This window comes from Oncorhynchus mykiss, chromosome 23 (assembly GCF_013265735.2).
Source record: "Oncorhynchus mykiss isolate Arlee chromosome 23, USDA_OmykA_1.1, whole genome shotgun sequence".
In the NCBI taxonomy this organism is placed as follows: domain Eukaryota; kingdom Metazoa; phylum Chordata; class Actinopteri; order Salmoniformes; family Salmonidae; genus Oncorhynchus; species Oncorhynchus mykiss.
The window spans coordinates 28,110,194-28,135,170 of record NC_048587.1 but is presented as its reverse complement, the minus strand read 5'-3'; the positions used below and the strand labels follow the sequence as shown (position 1 = coordinate 28,135,170).

At 42.8% G+C, this 24,977-nt stretch overlaps 1 protein-coding gene and 1 long non-coding RNA gene across 3 annotated transcripts in view; one reads left to right on the top strand and one right to left on the bottom strand.

The window, feature by feature from the left end:
• Nucleotides 1-24,977, bottom strand: part of LOC110502531 (phytanoyl-CoA hydroxylase-interacting protein-like) — a 42,227-nt gene that overhangs the window by 5,503 nt on the left and 11,747 nt on the right. Inside the window, exons 1-4 of one of the 2 annotated variants that reach the window (XM_036960081.1) lie at nucleotides 15,643-15,821; nucleotides 2,644-2,840; nucleotides 1,365-1,539; nucleotides 1,106-1,223 (exon numbers count right to left, since the gene is read on the bottom strand). In XM_036960081.1, the coding sequence (XP_036815976.1) occupies nucleotides 1,106-1,223; nucleotides 1,365-1,539; nucleotides 2,644-2,808 (458 nt within the window). In that variant the 5' untranslated portion in view covers nucleotides 2,809-2,840; nucleotides 15,643-15,821. Of the gene's footprint in view, nucleotides 1-1,105; nucleotides 1,224-1,364; nucleotides 1,540-2,643; nucleotides 2,841-15,642; nucleotides 15,822-24,977 lie in introns of those variants that run through there. The other variant, XM_021580608.2, reaches the window with a different exon arrangement.
• Nucleotides 19,180-19,576, top strand: LOC110502532. Its single transcript, XR_002470344.2, has 2 exons — nucleotides 19,180-19,240; nucleotides 19,317-19,576. It is a non-coding gene; the product is annotated as an uncharacterized LOC110502532 (long non-coding RNA).

Genomic DNA, 24,977 nt, shown 5'->3' with positions numbered 1-24,977 from the left:
GCCTTTTGGGGACCTTGCAAGCAAAACATTTTAGCGGCCCCCCTCTTAACAGAGGAGGTGAAAAGTTCATTTCCAGCAATTCTACGCATTTTTCCATGGGGAGGAGAGAAGATTTTGCAACTTTATAACTAATTTCATGCAGTTCTACTCATTTTGCAGTTTTTAATATATCTGAGTGACAGTAACTAAAAAAAATCAATGGGGGCCCCTGGTCGGTAATTCGAACATGATTACTACAAGTTTAGATATACAGTATGGCTAAACTAACTTGCCAATCAAAAATGGATTTGCTGACATGGGCTAATTGAGTGACTGTCAGTGACATAACAATAAGAAAACTGCTGATTCACAATCAAATTTCAATTATACCATTTCTGGGGGAGGGGTATTGATCCACGGGCCTACAAAAGGGTGGGCTGCCATCCCTAACTCCCCAAATACACAACTATCCCTACACATACAGATATTTTTTGTTGTTGTACTTCGACCCCAATTGGTAGTTACAGTCTTGTCCCATCACTGCAACTCCCCTATGGACTGGGGAGAGGGGAAGGTCGAAAGCCACGGTTCCTCCGAAACATAACCCTGCCAAGCTGCACAGCTTCTTGACACACTGCTTGCTTAACCAGGAAGCCAGCTGGCGACCGAGGTCAGCTAGCAGGCGCTCAGCCCACCACAAGGAGTCACTAGAGTGAGATGAGACATAGAAATCCCGGCCGGCCAAACCCTCCCCTATCCCGGACGACACTGGGCCAATTGTGCGCCGCCTCATGGGTCTCCCGGTCACAGCTGGCTGTGACACAGGCTGGGATCGAACCCAGTGACGCCTCAAGCACTGGGATGCAGTGCCTTAGACCGCTTAGACCGCTGTGCCACTTGGGAGGCCCCTGCACATGCAGATCTGAGCATATAAAAAATGCTTCAAACCATAACATCTGGACCCTTTCCCTTGAGCTTTGAAGAAAGCATATGACAATTTCAGTTGAAAGGGAAGGCGGTATTAGCAAAGATCATGTGCAGCCCTATTTATCTCCATATTACGTGATTCCGCTTGAAAATGTCATCATCAGAATAAATTTGCGGGTTGTTGTGCAGACATACGTACCTGGCCTGGTCAAAGTACTCTTTGTTCTGGTTCCTGTAGAACACAGAGAAGCGCAGCATCCTCCCTGCGATGACCTCAGCCTTCTCCAGCAGTTGGGTTAGATGCACCGTGGAATAATCTGGAAACAGGGGTTCGGATTAGCCATTAGACAAATATAAGAGAGAATATAGCATGTCCATCGTATTAAAGGCAGAAGGTTTTAGGGATCTATAAAAAAAGTATGTATCAAAAAGCTTTGTTTCCCTGCCCCTCGCCTCACCGGCGGTGGTGAACTCTATGATCTCGCTCCACTCTGACACAGCGTAGTCTCCGTCGGTCTGTTTGGAAGCTGTCTGGACGGCCACAGTGTACTCTGTACGCGGGCTGAGGAACCAGTGACCCCTCACCGTCATGGGCAGAGGAACCGCCTTCGCCACCAGCTTAGTGGGGACATCCTGGACGGGGACACAGACAGAGTGCTTACACGTAACATACACAAAGCTTACAGCTCTACACACAAACTCTGCATTAACACATTGTTCACTGTTCAGCTACACAAGCAACATATCATGTGTATCAATGGGAGTAGGCCTCTAGATAGATAGATCGATAGATATACACACACTTTAATGCCACATACACACCACAACAGAAACTCAGCATAAATACACTTCTCAGTGTTAAGCTGCTCAAATGACACGTTTAGACTGTAGCGTCCCCTTATCCCCATGTCCTCAAAACGTATTCGCTGTATACTATGGAGCCTAGTATTACACTTCCTATCTCCTAAATCTATGCATTAGCTGCAGGACATTGATTGGGCCCGCACACCCTGCAGTATTACACCAGCCCCTGTGTAGCGACAACAGCAGTACATTAATGCACAACCTCGTCCCTGCATGCTGTAATGAAAATAACTGCATGCGGTCTATATTCACACAGAGAATGGGAAGAAAAACACTTCCTTTAGGGGGGCTTTTATGGTCACTACACCCATAATGTGAGCTGGGAGACTGATGAAATAGGTCTGTAAGATTTTACATTAGATCCATTCGATTAATGGCTGAAACAGCAGCCATCTTGTGCAATTAATCTCTGCTAGTGTTATGTGATATCATTAGTGCTCAGAGCTAAGTCTGCTAGTAGAGTACACAAGGTTATATGGTGTTAGAGAGTGTGTGGGAGTGTCAGTTCTGAGCACTGGTAAAAGTTTACACCTGGTACACTTCTTGTCTGGAGTAGAAAGGTTACGATGTGGGTAAATACTGGTTGTTGTTCTAGCTCTAACTAAATGACTTGCTTCATCATGTAGAAATAATTTGATGGACAACTTCCCGCTCAAGGGAGTTTTTCCCTAGCCACTGTGCTTCTGCCTCTCCATTGCTCACTTTTGGGGGTTTTAGGCCAGGTATCTAAAGCTCTTTGTGACAAATGCTGATGTGAAAAGGGCTTTATAAAATAAATTAGATTGATTGATTGTATTACAGAATTAGGAAATGTCTGAGCAATTCCTTTGAAATAACCTAGTTGTTGTTGTTGTTGTGTGTGTGATAGGTTACCTTGTGTTTGAACTTGTTGGAGTTCTTGTTCTCCTTCTTATTGAGGTCAATGAAGTAGTGAGTGATGCGCTCCTTGACACGGGGCTCCATGTCCCAGCAAATCTTGAAAGAGTCACATGTGATGTTGCTGATCTTGATGTTCTGAGGGACAGGAAGCTCCTCCATCTCTACGATGCCGCTGTCCTGGGATTTATTACCTGTGGCACAGGGACAAAAGGAGTGGTTAGGCTTTAATACTTTCACATTTTACTTAACTACTGACGTTTGTTTTCTTGAGACAGCAAATACATCAGATATGGCTGGCCCTACAGTCCCCTGCACTATAGGGTGCACTTCCAGCACTCAGCTGCCTCTGTGCTCTGTGGAGCACTTACCATAAAGCAGGGAGCTCCACCGTGTATCTGTTGTCATGGCAATGCTGCAATCCCTTCAGATTACAAGCACATACAGTATTAAATATTTCAAACGCTGGTGATTATCGTGACTCAACCCTACACAGATGGATCTCTTAATAAAGCCTTGCTTTTTTTCTTTCGTGGGGGACATTTTTATTTAGTCACAAAGAAAATGTAAGTAGGAGATGCTCTGATGAGCCTTTCAGTTAGGGTCTGTCAGACCATGTTCTAGTCCAGCACAGGTGTACGTGGCAAGGATTGGACAAATGCATAATTTCCTAATAAATGTATTGTCAGACACCTTTTGGTGCTATGTTTATGAAAATGTAATAACACAAATACTTCTATATTTCTTAATTCCATTCTTTAGTGTGTATTGTTAGATATTACTGCACTGTTGGAGCAAGGAACACAAGAATTTCACTACACCCGCAATAACATCTGCTAAATACTGTGTGTATGTGACCAATAATACTTGATTTGATGTGCACACTCCCTCTCTCTCTCACACACACACACACACACACACACACACACACACACACACACACACACACAGACCTATACACCAAAACAAGTGAGTGAATAAGAGCTTTGTAACATGGCCATGAGCTTAGAATCCACTACACACAAAAAAGAAACACTCTTGGCATGGCAACAATATGTTTTCTGTGCAAGCTCTAAATACAATAACTAGATGCAAGAATGTGGAATTCTGGGGTAATGCACAGGACACAATAAACAATGGGAAAAGCAGCAGACCATGGAACTCCTATCTCTGACCATGAGCTCTGAGGCTGGATGATAATTGAGTATTTCCACAAATTGGGTCAGGTTTTTCTCCCTATACACACACTCCATGCGTGTAACAGTTTCACCATGTTAGATTGACCATTCATATGGAGTATTTACAATCATGTCAAATGAATCATTTATACTGAGGTTATTGAACTAGGCATGACAAAATGTGTTTCTGCCAAGGGTCACCTTTCAACCCAGGTCGTCTGTTCTGTGCTAAACAAACTTCTGCCAAGCCAGTTGAAGAGTAGATATTTTCCTGAAAAGTAGCATATTACAATAAAACTTAGACACACTACTGGGACAACATACTCCCTTGACAAATGAAAGCAGGGGAGCGTAACTCACAATAACCCTTGTAGAAACAATTGTCTATTTTTCCTGTAGGCCCCACCCACTTTTGTCCTAAAGAGTGTTTAGCTGATTAACAGGAACAGTGATCTTTACCTCACAGAGGTCTCCTTTCCTTTGTGCCTAAGCTGCTCAATGAAAGAATGTACAGTTGTACCAAACAAAATGAATGAACCTGCCCCTAGGTAGAGTAAAGTAGCAACAGGTTGTAGACGTAGCAAAGTGGGTGGCAGGTAGCCTAGCGGTTAGAGAGTTGGGCCAGAAGTCACTGGTTTGAATACTTGAGCCAAGGTGAAAAATCTGTTGGTGTCCTTCAGCAAGGCACTTACAGACTCAAACATGGAGAGGTTGAACATGTCAGTGAAGACACCTGCCAGTTGGTCAGGGTATGCTGGGAGTACACGTCCTGGTAATCCGTCTGGCCCTGCGGCCTTGTGAATGTTGACCTGTCCTTCTGGACAGACTGGAGAGGTGGGTTGGCCTCCAGCCCAGTTCTAAATTGGTTTAGGACCTATTTAAAATCGGTCAAGAGTTTTGTCACCCTTGGTGAGAAAATAGATATCACGTGGCGTTCCACAAGGTTAGATTTTGGGCCCGGTGCTGTTCAGTTTTATATATGTTACCCCTTGGCAGCGTTATCAGAAAGCACAGCATTGATTAACTTTACATTTCTGTGTCATCCGAGGATTCTAAACCTATCTTTTCTATTGCCTCTTGGGAGAGGCTGCTGACATCAGCCTTGCTGCTACTGATTCTTCACTCTTCTCTGTCACTGCAGCCTGCCTGACTAACTGCTCTGCATTGGCCTGGCTCATCAGCTGTGTTACAGATGCCTGATCCATCTATTGACTAAGATCATGAGTGCTTTCAGAAAATGTACTGTAGCCTATCCATAGGCTGCTCACCTACACTTGTTGAGGGATACCCAATGAATGGTCATATGCAAACGCATTCCTTAAAGCATAGATAAGTAGAACGCTGAGCTGTAGTCAATGACTAGCATTCTCACATAGGTGTTCCTTTTGGCCAGGTGTGAAAGGGCAGTGTGGAGTGCCATAGAGATTGCATCATCTGTGGAGCTGTTGGTGCAGTATGCAAATTTGGGTGGGTCTAGGGCTTCTGAGATAATGGTGTTGATGTGAGCCATGACTAGCCTTTCAAAGCATTTCATGGCTACAGACGTGAGTGCTATGTGTCAGTAGTCATTTATGCAGGTTTCTTTAGTGTTCTTGGTATAATGGACAATGTTGGTATTACAGACTTAGCTCGTCAGCTGTTTACACTAATGCCACCTCATTAACCTGCAAATAGACGCATTACACTGACACAGACATGGTATGCCTGACTAATGCAGCCAATGTTTGCCCACATAACAGCTTTACACACTGCTTTAGTTACAATAATCTAATCACACATACTGTGAAAATGGAGCCGGAGGGGAGGGCTGCCATGCTAATTTGTTTGTTTTTAAGAAGAGTTCTTCTTCAATGATTTGGGGCGGAAGGATATACTACTATAGACACCCGACTAGGCCCAGATCCCTGTGATTTGCTGGAAAAGGAAACAGAGGTTTCGCGGAAGGAGATCAGGGTGCTTTGTGAGGATCAGGCGACGAGTGGCTAATCTGCCCTTGCCTTCCATCCTGCTAGCTAACGTTCAATCGCTGGAAAATAAATGGGACGAACTGAAAGCACGTATATCCTACCAACAGGACATTTAACCAGTTATGCATTAGGGGGCGCTATTAAATTTTTTGGATGAAAAACGTTCTCGTTTTAAACAAGATATTTTGTCACGAAATGATACTTGACTATGCATATAATTGACAGCTTTGGAAAGAAAACACTCTGACATTTCCAAAGCTGCAAAGATATTATCTGTGAGTGCCACAGAACTGATGCTACAGGCGAAACCAAGATGAAATTTCAAACAGGAAATGCCCCAGATTTTGAATGCGCTTTGTTCCAATGTCTCCTTATGAATGCGCAAGGAATGGGCCTACACTTTCTGTCGTTTCCCCAAGGTGTCTGCAGCATTGTGACGTATTTGTAGGCATATCATTGGAAGATTGACCATAAGAGACTACATTTACCAGGTGTCCGCTTGGTGTCCCCCGACGAAATTATTGCGTAATCTCCAGCTGCATGCATTTTCCCATGTGGTTTAGAGGAGAAACCAAACTTCCACGAATGATATATCATCGAATAGATATGTGAAAAACACCTTGAGGATTGATTCTAAACAACGTTTGCCATGTTTCTGTCGATATTATGGAGTTAATTTGGAAAAAAGTTTGACGTTATAATGACTGAATTTTCTGGTTTTTTTCTTAGCCAAACGTGATGAACAAAACGGAGCGGTTTCTCCTACACAAATAATCTTTTTGGAAAAACTGAACATTTGCTATCCAACTGAGAGTCTCCTCATTGAAAACATCTGAAGTTCTTCAAAGGTAAATCATTTTATTTGAATGCTTTTCTTGTTTTTGTGAAAATGTTGCCTGCTGAATGCTAGGTTTAATGCTATGCTAGCCATCAATACTCTTACACAAATGCTTGTTTAGCTATGGTTGAAAAGCATATTTTGAAAATCTGAGATGACAGTGTTGTTAACAAAAGGCTAAGCTTGAGAGCCAATATATTTATTTCATTTCATTTGCGATTTTCATGAATAGTTAACGTTGCGTTATGCTAATGAGCTTGAGGCTATACTTAAGATCCCGGATACGGGATTGCTCGTCGCTAGAGGTTAAAACTGTTTCACCGAGTTGTGGCTGAACGACGACATTAAGAACATACTTATATGCTTATACACTCTATCGGTAAGACAGAACAGCAGCCTCTGGTAAGACACGGGGCGGGGGCCTATGCATATTTGTAAACAATATCTGGTGCACGATATCTAAGGAAGTCTCAAGGTTTTGCTCACCTGAGGTAGAGTATATCATGATAACCTGTAGACCCCACTATCTAACTAGAGAGTTTTCATCTGTATTTTTCGTAGCTGTTTACATACCACCACATACTGAGGCTGGCACTAAAACCGCACTCAATGAGCTGTATTTTGCCATAAGCAAACAGGAAAACACTCATCCAGAGGCGACGCTCCTAGTGGCCGGGGACTTTAATGCAGGGAAACTTAAATCAGTTTTACCTAGTTTCTATCGGCATGTTAATTGTTCAACCAGAGGGAAAAAAATTCTAGACCACCTTTACTCCACACAGAGACGCGAACAAAGCTCTCTCTCGCCCTCCATTTGGCAAATCTGACCATAACTCTATCCTCCTGAATCCTACTTACAGGCAAAAATTAAAGCAGGAGGCACCAGTGACTCGGTCTATAAAAAAAGTGGTCAGATGAAGCAGATGTTAAACTACAGAACTGTTTTGCTAGCACAGACTGGAATATAGGGATGCATGATATATCAGTGAACATATCAGAATCGGACGATATTAGCTAAAAATGCCAACATCGGTATCGGCCGATGCCTAGTTTAATAACAATGTGCAAAACCAATGTCAAAGCTGATGTGCATACCTACAGAGTATAATGTAAAATGTTGCGCTATACGTGCAACACAGCATTCATAAACTAGCCCACAATGTCTGCTGTGTGGATCGAGCAGTCAACAAGTCGAGCAGTCATTTGAAAGAGTAACAAAATTTCAACGAGACAATGCCAAGGCGAAATCGATTAAAGCCAAGATAATGGCTTTCATTGCCCTTGACAATCAACCGTTCTCTGTTGTGGGAGATGTTGGCTTTCGCCAACTGGTCAAGCACAGGTTAACACACCCAAGTGCATTATTTTTCAGATGTTGCTCTACCGGAGTTACACAGTAATAGCGTCACTGCTATTAGCTTCACGACATACATACTACGGAATGCCGCTTGGGTCTTTGCGTGTCAATAAAGATACAGTAGCACTGTCAAAGCTGTACAAAAAAGTCTGCAAACAAGCAAACATCAGCCACGAACGACGTGTTTACAATACTGCATTGGTAATTAGCATAATTTTTTTGACCGCAACTTCTGGGGTAGCTAGCTTTAGCTAGGTACCTAGCTGGAACCAATACAACCAGCCTGAAAACAATGACCAGTAGAAACTGCAGTCATTTTCATTATTCTTAGCAATGATTTTGGAATCCTTGTGAGTAAGTATTAGCTAGGTTAGCCACTTGTTGTTAGCCTATTGAAATGTAACTTCAGTTCATGAAAATAAATAGCTAGCCAGCTACCTAACCCTGTTGCCCAAAGCTAACATTATAAGCAGCCAGCTAGCTTCATCTGGCTAGTGAGGCTCGACCGGACCGGGTTATGTGTTGTGAAGCTAGCCACAATAAGGATTAGGCACAATAGCGGAATTTGCGGTTTGCGTTCAAAATAAAAGTATGACATTGACAGTGATGCAAATAAATACAAATAGTAGAATTTTAAAGGCTAACCACAAAGTCCACTATTGTTGCTAATCCTTATTTTGGTGTGTGTGTGTGTAACCTTTATTTAACTAGGCAAGTCAGTTAAGAACAAATTCTTATTTACAATGTTGGCCTACCCCGGCCAAACCCGGACGATGCTGTGCCAATTGTGTGCCGTCCTATGGGATAAAAATGTCATATCTGTACATCACTACTGGAATATGTTCCGGGATTCTTCCGATGGCATTGGAAAAACGTATTGATAAGTCCTCGATGCACTTATCAATAAGTGCATCGAGGACGTCGTCCCCACAGTGACCATACGTACGTACGTACATACCCCAACCAGAAGGGTAGAGCTGTCATTTTCAAGGAGCGGGACTCTAGCCCGGAAGCTTATAAGAAATTCCGCTATGCCCTCCGACGAACTATCAAGTAGGCAAAGCGTCAATACAGGACTAAGATCGAATCATACTACACCGGCTCCGACGCTCGTCGGATGTGACAGGGCTTGCAAACTATTACAGACTACAAAGGGAAGCACAGCTGCGAGCTGCCCAGTGACACGAGCCTACCAGATGAGCTAAATAACTTCTATGCTCGCTTCGAGGCAAGTAACACTGAAACATGCATGAGAGGATCAGCTGTTCCAGACAACTGTGTGATCACACTCTCTGCAGCCGATGGGAGTAAGACCTTTAAACAGACCGCAGGGCCAGACGGAGTACCAGGATGTGTACTGCGAGCATGTGCTGACCAACTGGCAAGTGCCTTCACTGACATTTTCAACCTCTCCCGTCTGAGTCTGTAATACCAACATGTTTCAAGCAGACCACCATAGTCCCTGTGCCCAAGAACACTAAGGTAACCTGCCTAGATGACTACCGACCCGTAGCACTCATGTCTGTAGCCATGAAATGCTTTGAGGCTGGTCATGGCTCACATCAACACCATTATCCCAGAAAACCTAGACCCACCCCAATTTGCATATCGCACCAACAGGTCCACAGATGATGCAATCTGTATTGCACTCCACGCTGCCCTTTCCCACTTGGACAAAAGGAACACCTATGTGAGAATGCTATTCATTGACTACAGCTCAGCGTTCAACACCATAGTGCCCTCAAAGCTCATCAATAAGCTAAGGACCCTGGGACTAAACACCTCCCTCTGCAACAGGATCCTGGACTTCCTGACAGGCCGCCCACAGGTGGTAAGAGTAGGCAACAACACAGGGGCCCCTCAGGGGTCAGTCACTTCCTGTACTCCTTGTTCACTCATGACTGCTCGGCCAGGCACGACTCCAACACCATCATTAAGTTTGCTGATGACACAACAGTGGTATGCCTGATCACTGAAAACGATGAGACCTCCCTATAGACGGAGGTCAGAGACCTGACAGTGTGGTGCAAGAACAACAACCTCTCCCTCAAAGTGATCAAGACAAAGGAGATGATTGTGGACTACAGGAAACGGAGGACCGAGCACTTAGTGGAGCAAGCTGAGAGCTTCAAGTTCCTTGGCGTCCACATCACCAACAAACTAACATGGTCCAAGCACACCAAGACAGTCGTGAAGAGGGCACAACAAAACCTATTCCCCCTCGGGAGGCTGAAAAGATTTGGCATGGGTCCTCAGATCCTCAAAAGGTTTTACAGCTGCACCATCGAGAGCATCCTGACGGGTTGCATCACTGCCTGGTATGGCAACTGCTCGGCCTACGACCGCAAGGCACTACAGAGTGTAGATCGTAGAGCCAAGTACATCACCAGGGTCAAGTTCCTGCCATCCAGGACCTCTATAACAGGCGGTGTCAGAGGAAGGCCCTAAAAATTGTCAAAGACTCCTGCCACCCTAGTACCGGAGCGCCAAGTCTAGGTCCAAGAGGCTTCTAAAAATCCATAGGACTCCTGAACAGCAAATCAAATGGCTACACAGACTATTTGCATTGCCCCCCCACCCCTCCATATGCCGCTGCTACTCTGTTATTATCTATGCATAGCCACTTTAATAACTCTCCCTACATGTACATATTACCTCAATTACCTCAACACCGGTTCCCTCGCACATTGACTCTTTACCGGTACCCCCTGTATATAGCCCCGCTATTGTTATTTACTGCTGCGCTTTAATTATGTGTTATTCTTATCTCTTACTTTTTGTTGGGTATTTTCTTAAAACTGGTTTGTTGGTTAAGGGTTTGTAAGTAGGCATTTCACTATATGGTCTTCACCTGTTGTATTTGATTTGATTTGATTTATTAGGCCTAGGTCTAGAATGAACCGTAATACTGTAGCTGTGCTAAATTGTCAACTATGTCTAAGTGACACACACAGCTTGTTAAAATATCATATCTTTGTTTCCAAAGAGGCTGATACTATTGGTGCTTGCTTAGCCATTAGATTATTTTACACCTGCTAGACTAAATGGGATACCAACTGTGTAGTCAACAATGAAATTACATAGGGTATTTCCTTCTGACAAATAATAGGCCTAAATGCATGATCCTTTTCATGTGATTTTCACAGTCTGTGGAGCTTCTTTACTTTCTCTGGCTCTCTCCCTTGAGAAATAGAGAGAAATTGGAGCTGGAAGAAAGATGGTCCGGTGATGATGTTCTGAGTTCAGACAGACAGGCAGACAGTGTTTGAATTGGTTTGAAATCAGCAGCAGCACTGGCTCCTTTTACCTTCTCCCCAAGGCCCCTCCTGTAGAGCTACAGTCTGCTCAGCCCGGACTCACTACACCAGGGATCATCAACTATATTCAGCCACGGGCCAATTTTTTCTTGAGCGGAGGGGTCCGGAACATAATTAAAAAGAAATTGACCGCAAGAAGCCCAAACAGATATGTTTGACTAAAACAATAATTTCAAACCTTGCTTACATTTGTATATGATCACGTCATGTCTCTATTATGCCTGGGAATACTTGGGAACAGGTTTCTTAAATTAAAATCACTTGGAGCTGATTTCCTGGTGTTTTTTTACAGTCGTATGTCCAACAATAACAATTCCACACAAAAAAACACCTGCGGTACACTGTGCAGTACACCAGAACATCACTCATTATAACAGCGTCTAGAAACACAGCTGATCCTATGGATTAGGCAGCCTACACAGAATTCTCACTACAATTGAGGACCAGGGTACAGCCAAACCGGGCCTAGAAGATCCTAATCCCGGTCAAGGTGAGACCAATGAAAATGTAGAGCTAGCTACAGGCGGCCCAAACCCTAACATTTTCTTAACCTAAGTCCCCTAACCTGCTATGTTACATATTTTAACCTGCTGGTAACTTCTCTTAACCTGCTACAAAAAAAAATGTCCTCCATGCTATGACAGTTAACATTAGCGCAAAAAGTAATCTCATTTTGTGATCTCATCCCTGCCTGTCGCTGACATCTTTCTTCATGCACATGCGAGGACTTTTGCTTGCTACAGTATCTGCTGCTTGTCCGGACATATAAGGAAACAGGTAACAAAGACAAAAAAAAAGATTCCCAGCAGCATTTACATGAATCTATCTAGTGGGCAATGTCTCACTAACTATAAACTTTAATCTTAACTTTAAAGCTCGGGCCTGTTAGCTAGCTAGTCATGCGCTATCGAAGCACTTGCACAGGTACACATCTGCATAGCTACTTGAATTAGCTAGGCCGTTAATGAGAAGTGCAATAATTTACCCCGCAGCTAGCAAGCTTGTGGCACAATCATTTTCAGAGCAAAAAACTTTGGCATTCAATAACATTGATCTAGAGAGCTAAGGGAGTGCACGTTGTTTATTATAATCAAATCAAATCAGCTTTATTTATATAGCACATTTCAAACATGAATGCAATGCGCTTCACAGGAAAAAACAAAAACTACGAAAATACATACATAAATATTTACTTCACAAAAAACAAGAGAGGATAAAAAACAAAAAGAATAACAATAAAAACGGAAAGACTAAAAATCACTAAGGAAAAGCAAAGCTAAAGAGGTGTGTTTTAACCCCGCAGGTTCTCTGACAGGCTAACGCTATTCCAGAGGCTGAGGGCATAATAACAAAAGGCTGCCTCCGTGCCTCCTGGTCCTAGGCTTTGGGGTAATTAAAAGGCCAGTGCCAGAGGACCTGAGGGACCTACTGGGTACATAACTTTCGTGGATTTATTTAAAAACCAATAGGAGGATCTTAAAAGTAATTCTAAAACTCACAGGCAGCTAGTGCAGAGACTTTAAAACCGGTGTAATGTGTGCTCTCCGTTTGGTCTTGGTCAGCACGCGTGCTGCAGCATTCTGTGTGTTTTGCAGTTGACCAATGGCCGTCTTGGGTAGACCAGACACGAAAGCATTATAGTAGTAATAAAAGCATGGATGAGTCTCTCTGTATCAGCCTGAGATATAAATATATTTTGTTCACATTCCTAATGTGTGATTCAAAATTGAGTTCAGAATCTAAAATGACACCTAGGTTTTTTACCTGGTGTTTTATCTTTATTGCCCGTGAATTAAAATGTGCGGCCAGATGTTCTCTGTGCATTGGCTCCAATAATAAATACCTCGGTCTCGTCTTGATTTAGCTGGAGGAAGTTGTGAGCCATCCAAGTATTTAACTCACTAATACAGTATAATTTATATATGGAGCTAAAATCCTCTGATGACACAGAAGAGCAAAGTTGTGTATCATCTGTGTTGCAGTGAAAATCAATGGCGTGCTTTCTGATAACGCTCCCAAGGGGTAACATATATAAACTGAACAGTACCGGATTCAAAGTCTAATCTTGTGGAACGTCTAATATGTGATATCTATTTTCTCTGAGTTATATCCACCAAGTGTGACAAAAAAAAAACGATTGACCGGTTAAATAGGTCCTAAGCCAATTTAGAACTGGACGGAGAGGCCAGCCCACCTTTCCAAGCCCTAATTTATGGATTTCACATGACCGGGAATACAGATACACATCTGTTGTTCACAGATACCTTAAAAAAAAGTAGAGGTGGATCAGAAGCCCAGTCAGTACCTGGTGTGACCACTATGTGCCTCATGCAGCATGACACATCACCTTCGCATAGAGTTGATCAGGCTGTTGATTGTGGCCTGATCAACTCAAGTGGAATGGTGTCCACTCTTCTTCAATGGCAACTGGAACACTCTGTCACACACGTCGATCAAGAGCATCCCAAACAAGATCAATGGGTGACATGTCTGGTGAGTAAGCAGGCCATGGAAGAATTTTTAGCTTCCAGGAATTGTGTGCAGATCTTTAAGACATGGGGCAGTGCATTATCATGCTGAAACATGAACATGAGTTTAGGCATCAACTCAGAATTTGTATGGCCTGTCCCTAAACGCTGTCTGGGTTTAAACATCTTCGATTGTATAGAAAGTGAATACCTCAATCAATTAATAGTGACAGTATTAGATTACTTCCCAAGCAAGTCAATATTGTTTGTCTCCTTGGCTATAGAAGGTTTTGGCTCAGCCTCGATGTCAAAGAAACGTAACAATGATATTCTCGTCTTTCCCGGGCATTTTACAGCTTGTTTCTAGCATAAAGCACCGCGGACCAATGCGCTGTTATAGATCACTTCATATAAATCGGATCTGTTTTTTTTTTATATATACACTAACATTCAAAAGTTTGGGGTCACTTAGAAATGTCCTTGTTTTTGAAAGAAAATCTATTTTTTTGTCCATTAAAATAACATCAAATTGATCAGAAATACAGTGTACACATTGTTAATGTTGTAAATTACTATTGTAGCTGGAAACGGCAGATTTTTTATGGAATATCTATATAGGCGTACAGAGGCCCATTATCAGAAACCATCACTCCTTTGTTCCAATGGCAGGTTGTGTTAGCTAATCCAAATGGATCATTTTAAAAGGCTAATTGATCATTAGAAAACCCTTTTGCAATTATGTTAGCACAGCTGAAAACTGTTCTGATTAAAGAAGCAATAAAACTGTCCTTCTTTAGACTCGTTGAGTATCTGGAGAGTCAGGATTTGTGGGTTCGACTACAAAAAAGAAACAAGAAATAAACAAGAAATTTAAGATCTCAGTTGGGGTGTGAGTGGCTCTGCAGAGAGATGGACCAGGCTGCCTGTCTACCTCCATCCGGCAAGAGGAGCCATTAATCTGATTTAAAACCAGAGGGGTGTGAAGTCTTCCACCATTGGGGATGTCTATCCAACTGGGGTAACTGCCCACGTGAGGTGGCCCTGCCCAGGTAAGGAGACCCATACGTGCAACAAGATAGGCTACACTGTCTAGGATTTCTTCAGAACCCCAAATAATAGATCTGCCTGTCTTGTCTGATAACTGTATATAACCTCGCTGTTATTTTACTGCTGCTCTGTTTAAACTTTTTTTTTTTTTAACTACAAATGTACTGTACGTATTCGGCGCATGTGAATCATACGATTTGATTATATCGCATAGTATGCATTTGTTGAAGCTCCATTTTTAAATTCAAAACTCCCTATCATGTTTAAGCCAATATGACGCCAATGTTGATAAACATTTGCAAATCAATTGAGGTACACAACACACTACCCGCCTCTCATTACCGAGAACCACTGTACCGGATTTTGGCAGGGTCGTTAGCATTAGGGTTGTTAAATGTTTTGCCCAAACCTAGCTCATATTCTAGACATTGGATTAAAACCAGGCTACTGCGTCCATTAGGTGACCATTTGGACTGAATAGGTTTGTAGGTGCAACAGTTTGTATTAAATTCACAACTTACCGCTCACATGCACATTTTTGCCTAGTAAAAACCAATGATGTACCGAATAACAGGTAGCTAGGTATATTTAGCTATGGAAGGTTTTCAATATGGCTGAAGTCATCAGCGTAAACTGCTGACCTGTACACTTGCGTGTAATCTTAGCACAAGCTAATACATTAGCTAAGGTCCTTGGCTGCTATTACGGGCCCGTTAGATTCACCGAAATTTGGGGACACTGCCACGCTGCTAATGTATAATACATACAAACACCAGAACAGACGTGTCGCTGTTAGAAGATCCAGAGAAAATTCTAGACCTTACCTTATGCATTAATTCAGTACACTCCATTCTGTCAATTACATTTTCTTGTCATTATAATCCAAATTTGCGCTGACTCTGATCAACACAGTGTCAAGATACTTTTCAATCTTTTTCCGAAAAGCTGAAGTCGCCATCCACAAGTAAAAATCAGCAGGGTTGCCAAGAAGCATCCAGTTAACGTTAAAACGACGCCATCATAATGATCATTGCTTGCGCGACCTGTGCGCAAGTCAAAATAAAGTGGCTTGCTTGCTAACTTGGTTGCCTATGTGATAAAATGAAACTGTTTCATAAAAAAAAACATGTTTAACCAAACAAGATAAATAAACGTTCAATCAGTACTTAGTGAATGAACAAACATATTTTGGAATGGACAGCTTGGTAGGCCACCAAGCTGTCCACTTAAATTGTGTCAAATTGAAGTAACAGGGTTCGTAGCATAACGGTTAGCGTCACTTGGATTTGAAAGATATTTTGACCATTCTCTTTCGTGTATAGTTCTTGACACCTGCTCCCATTCCGGACACCGGCGAATGCACGCACGTGTGTCCGATGTATGTAAAATAGCCTTTGGGTTCATAAGGCATCGTTGAGTGGCAAGGAACAGGGAGCGTGACGTGTACTAGTAGTTGTGCGCGTGTCTTGCTACTACGGAGCAGAGAACCGTGGCGAGACCAGCTCTCAAACTCTTAAGACGACGTTGTCCTCATTCATCAGATGCACGCCATCCCTACCGTACAAATGCATGCGATAAATTGCACAGGTTGTAAACGTTTCTCCTTTTCAGGCGCAACTTTCTGTCATTTGAGAAGCTATGATTTACGAGTATTCATATGCACACAGTACATCGTACACTATCAGTAGCACTTATGTATGTTCTGTTCCAAATCTGTGAGTACTCCCATCTGTTTTCATATTTATACACTGCTCAAAAATAAAGGGAACACTAAAATAACACTGAATGAATGAAATATTCTTATTAAGTACTTTTTTCTTTACATAGTTGAATGTGCTGACAACAAAATCACACACATTTATCAATGGAAATCAAATTTATCAACCCATGGAGGTCTGGATTTGGAGTCACACTCAAAATTAAAGTGGAAAACTACACTACAGGCTGATCCAACTTTGATGTAATGTCCTTAAAACAAGTCAAAATGAGGCTCAGTAGTGTGAGTGGCCTCCGTGCCTGTATGACCTCTCTACCACGCCTGGGCATGCTCCTGATGAGGTGGCGGATGGTCTCCTGAGGGATCTCCTCCCAGACCTGGACTAAAGCATCTGCCAACTCCTGGACAGTCTGTGGTGCAGTGGCGTTGGTGGATGGAGCGAGACATGATGTCCCAGATGTGCTCAATTGGCTTCAGGTCTGGGGAACAGGCGGGCCAGTCCATAGCATCAATGCCTTCCTCTTGCAGGAACTGCTGACACACTCCAGCCACATGAGGTCTAGCATTGTCTTGCATTAGGAGGAACCCAGGGCAAACCGCACCAGCATATGGTCTCACAAGGGGTCTGAGGATCTCATCTCGGTACCTAATGGCAGTCAGGATACCTCTGGCGAGCACATGGAGGCCCCCCAAAGAAATGCCACCCCACACCATGACTGACCCACCGCCAAAGCGGTCATGCTGGAGGATGTTGCAGGCAGCAGAACGTTCTCCACGGCGTCTCCAGGCTCTTTCACGTCTGTCACATGTGCTCAGTGTGAACCTGCTTTCATCTGTGAAGAGCACAGGGCGCCAGTGGCGAATTTGCCAATCTTGGTGGTCTCTGGCAAATGCCAAACGTCCTGCACGGTGTTGGGCTGTAAGCACAACCCCCACCTGTGGACGTCAGGCCCTCATACCACCCTCATGGAGTCTGTTTCTGACCGTTTGAGCAGACCCATGCACATTTGTGACCTGCTGGAGGTCATTTTGCAGGGCTCTGGCAGTGCTCCTCCTGCTCCTCCTTGCACAAAGGCGGAGGTAGCGGTCCTGCTGCTGGGTTGTTGCCCTCCTACGGCCTCCTCCACGTCTCCTGATGTACTGGCCTGTCTCCTGGTAGCACCTCCAAGCTCTGGACACTACGCTGACAGACACAGCAAACCTTCTTGCCACAGCTCGCATTGATGTGCCATCCTGGATGAGCTGCACTACCTGAGCCACTTGTGTGGGTTGTAGACTCCGTCTCATGCTACCACTAGAGTGAAAGCACCGCCAGCATTCAAAAGTGACCAAAACATCAGCCAGGAAGCATAGGAACTGAGAAGTGGTCTGTGGTCACCACCTGCAGAACCACTCCTTTATTGGGGGTGTCTTGCTAATTGCCTATAATTTCCACCTGTTGTCTATTCCATTTGCACAACAGCATGTGCAATTTATTGTCATTCAGTGTTGCTTCCTAAGTGGACAGTTTGATTTCACAGAAGTGTGATTGACTTGGAGTTACATTGTGTTTAAGTGTTCCCTTTATTTTTTTGAGCAGTGTACATTTGGGAATGTGTGCTTTTTTTTCTTTTTTTTTTCTGGAGTTGGACAGCTATGTACAGCTTTATTAAGAACATTGGAACCTAAAGGATTTATAGCACCTATCCAATGTCAGATTTATAAGAATGTATTCTTAAAAGTGTTCTGTACTTGTTGAATTTCTTTGTATTTTACAGGTGTTTCTCAGCATTTTGTCACTTGTAACAGTGTTTGTATCAGCCCTTACCAAAATTGCTATTGGTGAGGTGAAGGGTTATGCAGGCTTTTGTTCAAGCCCAGTGCTACCACACCTGATTTTACTGCTCAGCTATTCATCAATACCTCAGCTGTTCATCAAGACCTTATATAGTAGAAGGTGTGGTAGACCTGGGCTTGAACAGGAGCCTGCATAACCCTGTAGCCCATCGAGATATAATGGCCATCCCTGAATTGTATGTACAAAGTTTACTGATGAATGTACATTGATAAAACATGATAAAAAACAGGACCATGTTTTCAAAAACTGTTTCTGAGCTTATGTCAATATTACATAGGTAAGCTAACGGTTACAGACATCAAGAATGCAGACAGGCTCCATTGACCTATCTATATGAGTGGCTGTCGAACACACCACCTGTTATGTTGGGTATCTGCTGACTAAAATTCGGTAATGCCTTTGTGTGGCGTGGGGAGAATGCAATACATTACCTTGTATGTGGTACAAATCACATTATTGTGGGAGCACCTCTAAAAGTATTAGGCTGTTTGAGAAGGTTTGAATCCTAAGCAAGCTGCCTACACATTGTTTGATTTACAATAGACCAAAATACTGTAACTACTGTAATCGGTCAAAGCTGTGAGCTGGAAAACCTTGGTAGAGCGTGGGTGAAGTACACATTGCGGCGCTCATGTGAATTTATTTAGCCAAAAGATTCAGACCAATGGCTACTTCTCACTTAAAATGGGCCTATAACATATGTTTTGTGTAAGTTTGTGATCAGCAGCATGCTCTGTCTATCAGTCTATACATAAGGAAGAGGCATCACTCATCTAATTTCTATCTTCCCTGTGTCTGTCTTATCAGGGGCAGGATGCCTCCTGCTGTGGGTCATCAGGCTCATGAAGGGAGTGTGAGAGATCACATGGTGAGAGCACATCTGTCAAAAGGGTAGTTAATTTCCTGTCTTGACCTGTTGCTTAGCATCTGACTTTTTGTTTCAGGTGTTCTTCATGGATAGTAATAAAGGCATGATGGGGTAAGCAGAACCAAGGGATGGGTACACCTGCCTGTTCTCTCTTTTTTTGCTATCGGAAGAAGACCACTACTCACCGCCGATGCTCCACCTTCATTCTATGGTTGCGATTGTTTTTTAAAAACTTTTCTATTGTCTGTTTGTTCAGTGTTCACTTAATAAGAAAAGTTTTCTCAATTTAATATTTTAATGGCACACCTAATAAAACATAGTCGAGCATTGAACATTCATTGTTTTGTTGTGATCCTTTTACTATACTGTATGAGTCATAGAAAGTTTGACTTGCATTAATGGAGCTGTTGGCCTGTTTGGCCCAGGCCTTGTGATACTGTAGATGTGTATGAGTCAGACAGGACTGCTTTTCAGGGTATTGTAGGTCTTCTCCCAAGCTAACCTACGATCCTTGCCTGAGGCCTAGAATGTGTTGGCTCACATAACTAGCACCAAGCAATGGTCACAGACAATTCAAGTTCAAGGCCTGTTCCATTAGATAGGCTTCGAGGTCATTGTTGTCAATATGCTCGTTAGGTAATGGAAGCCGTGAGGTCCAGCCCTGACAGACTTATGGTAAGCTAACCTAGTGCGTATAATGAGGGTAAACATTAGGTCATTAAAAATACATTTACCAATGCAACATAGCTCATCAAACCCTAAACGAAGCAGTGGAAAACAGAATTTTGCCTGGGTGGGAGACAGGGAGCCCATGGAAATACATACTGTATACATTATTTGCATTTCTGAACTGGCATGCAATATATTCCAACTTAATTTCAGAGGATTAGAAATGAGCCTTGTCATACTGCAGGCTCTAAGCCAGCTGTCTGGTGTGTAAAGACACTGAGCTCACAGTTATGTAACTAGCTTATTCACACAATCCCACGGGTGCAGTGGCGTGTTTATCCTTTTGTCACATTTTGAAATAGAAACATTGGCATGATACAGGTTTGACTTAAATCTGCATTGCTGTTTTTATGCAGTTGCTTTCCCAATGAAATGTGTGCTCTGTAAATAACATATTTTGTAAAAAATTTAACCTAAACATTGGCTTAGCAGGTTTCATTCAATGATTGACTTCATGGCTTACAATCTCATTTACGAGCTACAGTAGGTACAGGGAAGGCCAGGAAGCAAGGCCAAGAATAGCAGTTTGCTGCAACTGTGTCCTTTTACCTTAACCTTGTCAAATGAAACTAATCAAGTTTAATTTAATTTCAGCACTAGGGTGAATTTAAACAAAATCAATATCAACCTCATGTCTTGTGACTTGAGTGATGGAGTTTTCCTGAGTGTCGACATGACCCATTGGCTATAAATACAAAGTCGAAGCATTTGGTAATCTGAATGCTATTGGAAATCCGTAGGTGCTGCTTAGGACCATTTGGTAATCTGAATGCTATTGGAAATCCGTAGGTGCTGCCTAGGACCATTTGGTAATCTGAATGCTATTGGAAATCCGTAGGTGCTGCCTAGGACCATTTGGTAATCTGAATGCTATTGGAAATCCGTAGGTGCTGCCTAGGACCATTTGGTAATCTGAATGCTATTGGAAATCCGTAGGTGCTGCCTAGGACCATTTGGTAATCTGAATGCTATTGGAAATCCGTAGGTGCTGCCTAGGACCATTTGGTAATCTGAATGCTATTGGAAATCCGTAGGTGCTGCCTAGGACCATTTGGTAATCTGAATGCTATTGGAAATCCGTAGGTGCTGCCTAGGACCATTTGGTAATCTGAATGCTATTGGAAATCCGTAGATGCTGCCTAGGACCATTTGGTAATCTGAATGCTATTGGAAATCCGTAGGTGCTGCCTAGGACCATTTGGTAATCTGAATGCTATTGGAAATCCGTAGGTGCTGCCTAGGACCATTTGGTAATCTGAATGCTATTGGAAATCCGTAGGTGCTGCCTAGGACCATTTGGTAATCTGAATGCTATTGGAAATCCGTAGGTGCTGCCTAGGACCATTTGGTAATCTGAATGCTATTGGAAATCCGTAGGTGCTGCCTAGGACCATTTGGTAATCTGAATGCTATTGGAAATCCGTAGGTGCTGCCTAGGACCATTTGGTAATCTGAATGCTATTGGAAATCCGTAGGTGCTGCCTAGGACCATTTGGTAATTTGAATGCTATTGGAAATCCATAGGTGCTGCTTAGGACCATTTGGTAATCTGAATGCTATTGGAAATCCGTAGGTGCTGCCTAGGACCATTTGTTTTTGGTCCATTCTTACTCAAAGACTCCAACACAACACTACAAACACCAAGTGGGATTCAGGGCAGGCCATTGAAAATCACTGTTTTGTCCTTATACACTGACAAGCTGAGAGTGAAAGTCGTTGCCAGAGAAATAACATCCTACTAGTAGCGAAACACAAAGCTCTGTTCATACGGCTCCATACAGTTACTGTGTGTTACGTATTACTCCAATCACAGGGTAATTGATCAACAAAGAAAACAACATAGAAACAAGGAGAAAAACAATGTCTGAGAATTCTGAGTGATGGACTAAATAAAACCATGTCTATCACAAAAGAAGTCGGCTGTAAATATAACCAGCTGTTCTAGCAAATTAATTCAATCCAAAATGCCTCTTGGGGAAGGACGATAAGCGCGTTCATTCTTAACTTGTCAAAAATAGATGAGTCACTGTTTTTCATTCGCATAGAATTTGTTAATGACACCAGAGTGAAATGAAATGAGGCCTATGTTAAATCCCTCAACAGAATACTTTGGCTTAAAAATCAATCCATTATGGAACTTTATACATAGCATTGTTGATATACATAATTTATCATTTTGATCAAGAATACCCTTTTACCTAAATAACCATTTCGATTTCAACATCATTTTGTCCTCCAACTAGGTTACACATTCTGTTCACAAGAAAGGGTTAAATCCACAGAGAGCTCTAAGAGCAGTGTCTGGTCTGGATGAGGTGGACAGCAGCAGTGTAACTGACATGGATTACTCTTCCTGCCAGACACACTCATGGGTCAACTGCCCACACAAAATATGGTCTCTGAGTTGTCAGAGAGCCAGGAAAATGAATCAAATCACATCTTTGATATGATTTGCTTACACCACTGGTATGGTATCGAGAGTATGACTGATCTCTAGTGATCTCTCCATTTCCCCATAACGTTCCTGGAGTTATCGCTTAAAAGGTTTCTCTATTATTTCCACTGGCTTTTAGGGGATTTGAGTCTAAGCCTCTCTTGTTAGTACATTGTAGAAAAACAAATAGCAACAGGCCTGAGCTAAAGTTGGGTAAAATTGTGCTCTTGCGGAGGGGCTTTACTGTTACTGTTCATTTAGTTGTTGATACTGCAAGACAGATGGTAGGCTCAACTCACACACTCGGCCTGTATCCGACAGTGAGGCTGGCTCTGATGGTGTCCCAGCTGGAATGGGGGGATGGCAGTTGGGAGGTCTCTCAGTACTTGGTTAAATGAATGTCACCCATCCATCACGGACCACCCAGTAACCTTCCCTGAACCTTAGACGCGCTGTCACTAGCTGGCTAATACTCGGCACTCTACCCTGCACCTTAGAGACTGCTGCCATTTGTACATAGAGTCATTGAACACTAGCCACTATAATAATGTTTACATACTGTTTTACCCACTTTATTTGCATATACTGTATTATAGACATGGCTTATCCTATATAACTACTGCTGTACAGACCTTTTCTATTCACATACTGCCCATTCTGTCTATACACACCATTCACATATGTACAATATACTGTATATTTATATTCCGGACTAATTTTCTGCAATTCTATACATTTTTCCTTTTGTACTGTCTATTTAAATACTGTTTTCACAACAAAGTTCATTCTAATATTTCTATTACTGTACATTGTATTTTAGTTACACTGTTTACACACACTGCATATTTATTTATATACTGGATTCTTGACATAGCTCACTCTAATATACACTGAGTGTACAAAACATTAAGAACATCTGCTCATTTAATGACAGGCTGACCAGGTGGATCCAGGTAAAAGCTATGATCCCTTATTGATGTCACGTGTTAAATCCACTTCAATCAGTGTAGATGAAGGGGAGGAGACAGGTTAAAGAAGGATTTCTAAACCGTGAGACAATTGAGACATGGATTGTGTTTGTTTGCCAATCAAATGAAATCAAATGATATTTGTCACATGCGCCGAATACAACAGGTATATATATAGTCCTTACAGTGAAACGCTTACTTACAAGCCCTTAACCAGCAATGCAGTTTTAAGAAAATACATAAAAAGTAAGAGATAAGAATAATAAATAATTAAAGAGCAGCCGTAAATAACAATAGAGGGGCTATATACAGGGGGTACCGGTACAGAGTCAATGTGCGGGGGCACCCTGTGTCGAGGGAATTTAGCTAATATGTACATGAGGTAGAGCTATTAATGTGACTATGCATAGATAATAACAGAGAGTAGCAGCAACGTAGAATGGGGGTGGAAGGTGGCAATGCAAATTGTATGTATATGAATTTGATTAGATGTTTAGGAGTCTTATGGCTTGTGGGTAGATGTTACGGATCCCTCCGGAACTTTCATTACGCACACCTGTCCCCTATTCGCACTGATTAGTACTTGTATAAGTGTGCCCTTTGGTTTCCATAGGGCTGTCGATTATTGTTACAATGTCCGTTGGTCGTGTGAGTACCTGTGCTATGTTGTTTTGGCTTTCGTACCACGTATATTGTGCAGATGATTACGGGTCTCAACCCGTGTGATAATCATTGTGCAATTGTGAATTTATTCGAGGTGCTCCTTGCTCTTTTGTTTGGGTTTATCCCCTGTGTTTTGTATTCGTGTTTGTTTGGTCTTCGTCCCCGTGCCTTTACACGGCATGCTGTAAATTGGGAAATAAAAACCCCTATTACGCATTCCTTCGCCTGTCTCCCGACCCCTTCATACCAACGTGACAGAATAATCAACCCTTTTGGGAGACAGCGGGAATGGCCCGTCAGAGGTCGCTACAACAGGTCCGTCCAATGACGCAGCTTCTGCAGCTGCAACTGGCCTGTCCGACGCAACCACAACCGGTCCATCTGACGCCACTGCAACTGGTCCATTCGACGCAGCCGCAACTTTGGCAGCGGCAACTGGCCCGTTCGACGACTACGCAACTTCGGCAGCTGCATCGGGTCCTGATGACCTGCACTGTGTTACTGTGATCGCCCTTGAGGCCGGTGTCGTTGCGCTGCTATTGCATCAAGGGGGTACTGTCACGGATCCCTTCGGATCTTTCATTACGCACACCTGTCCCCTATTCCCACTGATTAGTACTTGTATAAGTGTGCCCTTTTGTTTCCATTGGGCTTTCGATTGTTGTTACAGTGTCCGATGATGCGTGTGAGTACCTGTGCTGTGTGTTTTGGGCTTTTGTGACCTTGTGGATTGTGCAGATAATTATGGGTCTCGTCTCATGTATTAATCATTGTGCGCATGTGTCATTTTTTCGAGGTACTCCTCGCTCTTTTGTTTGGGTTTCAACCCTGTGTTTTTGTTTGGTCTTCGTCCCCGTGCCTTTACAAGGCACGCCGTAAATTGGGTACAATAAAAACCCTTATTACGCATTCCTGCATCTGTACATTTATACCAATGTGACAG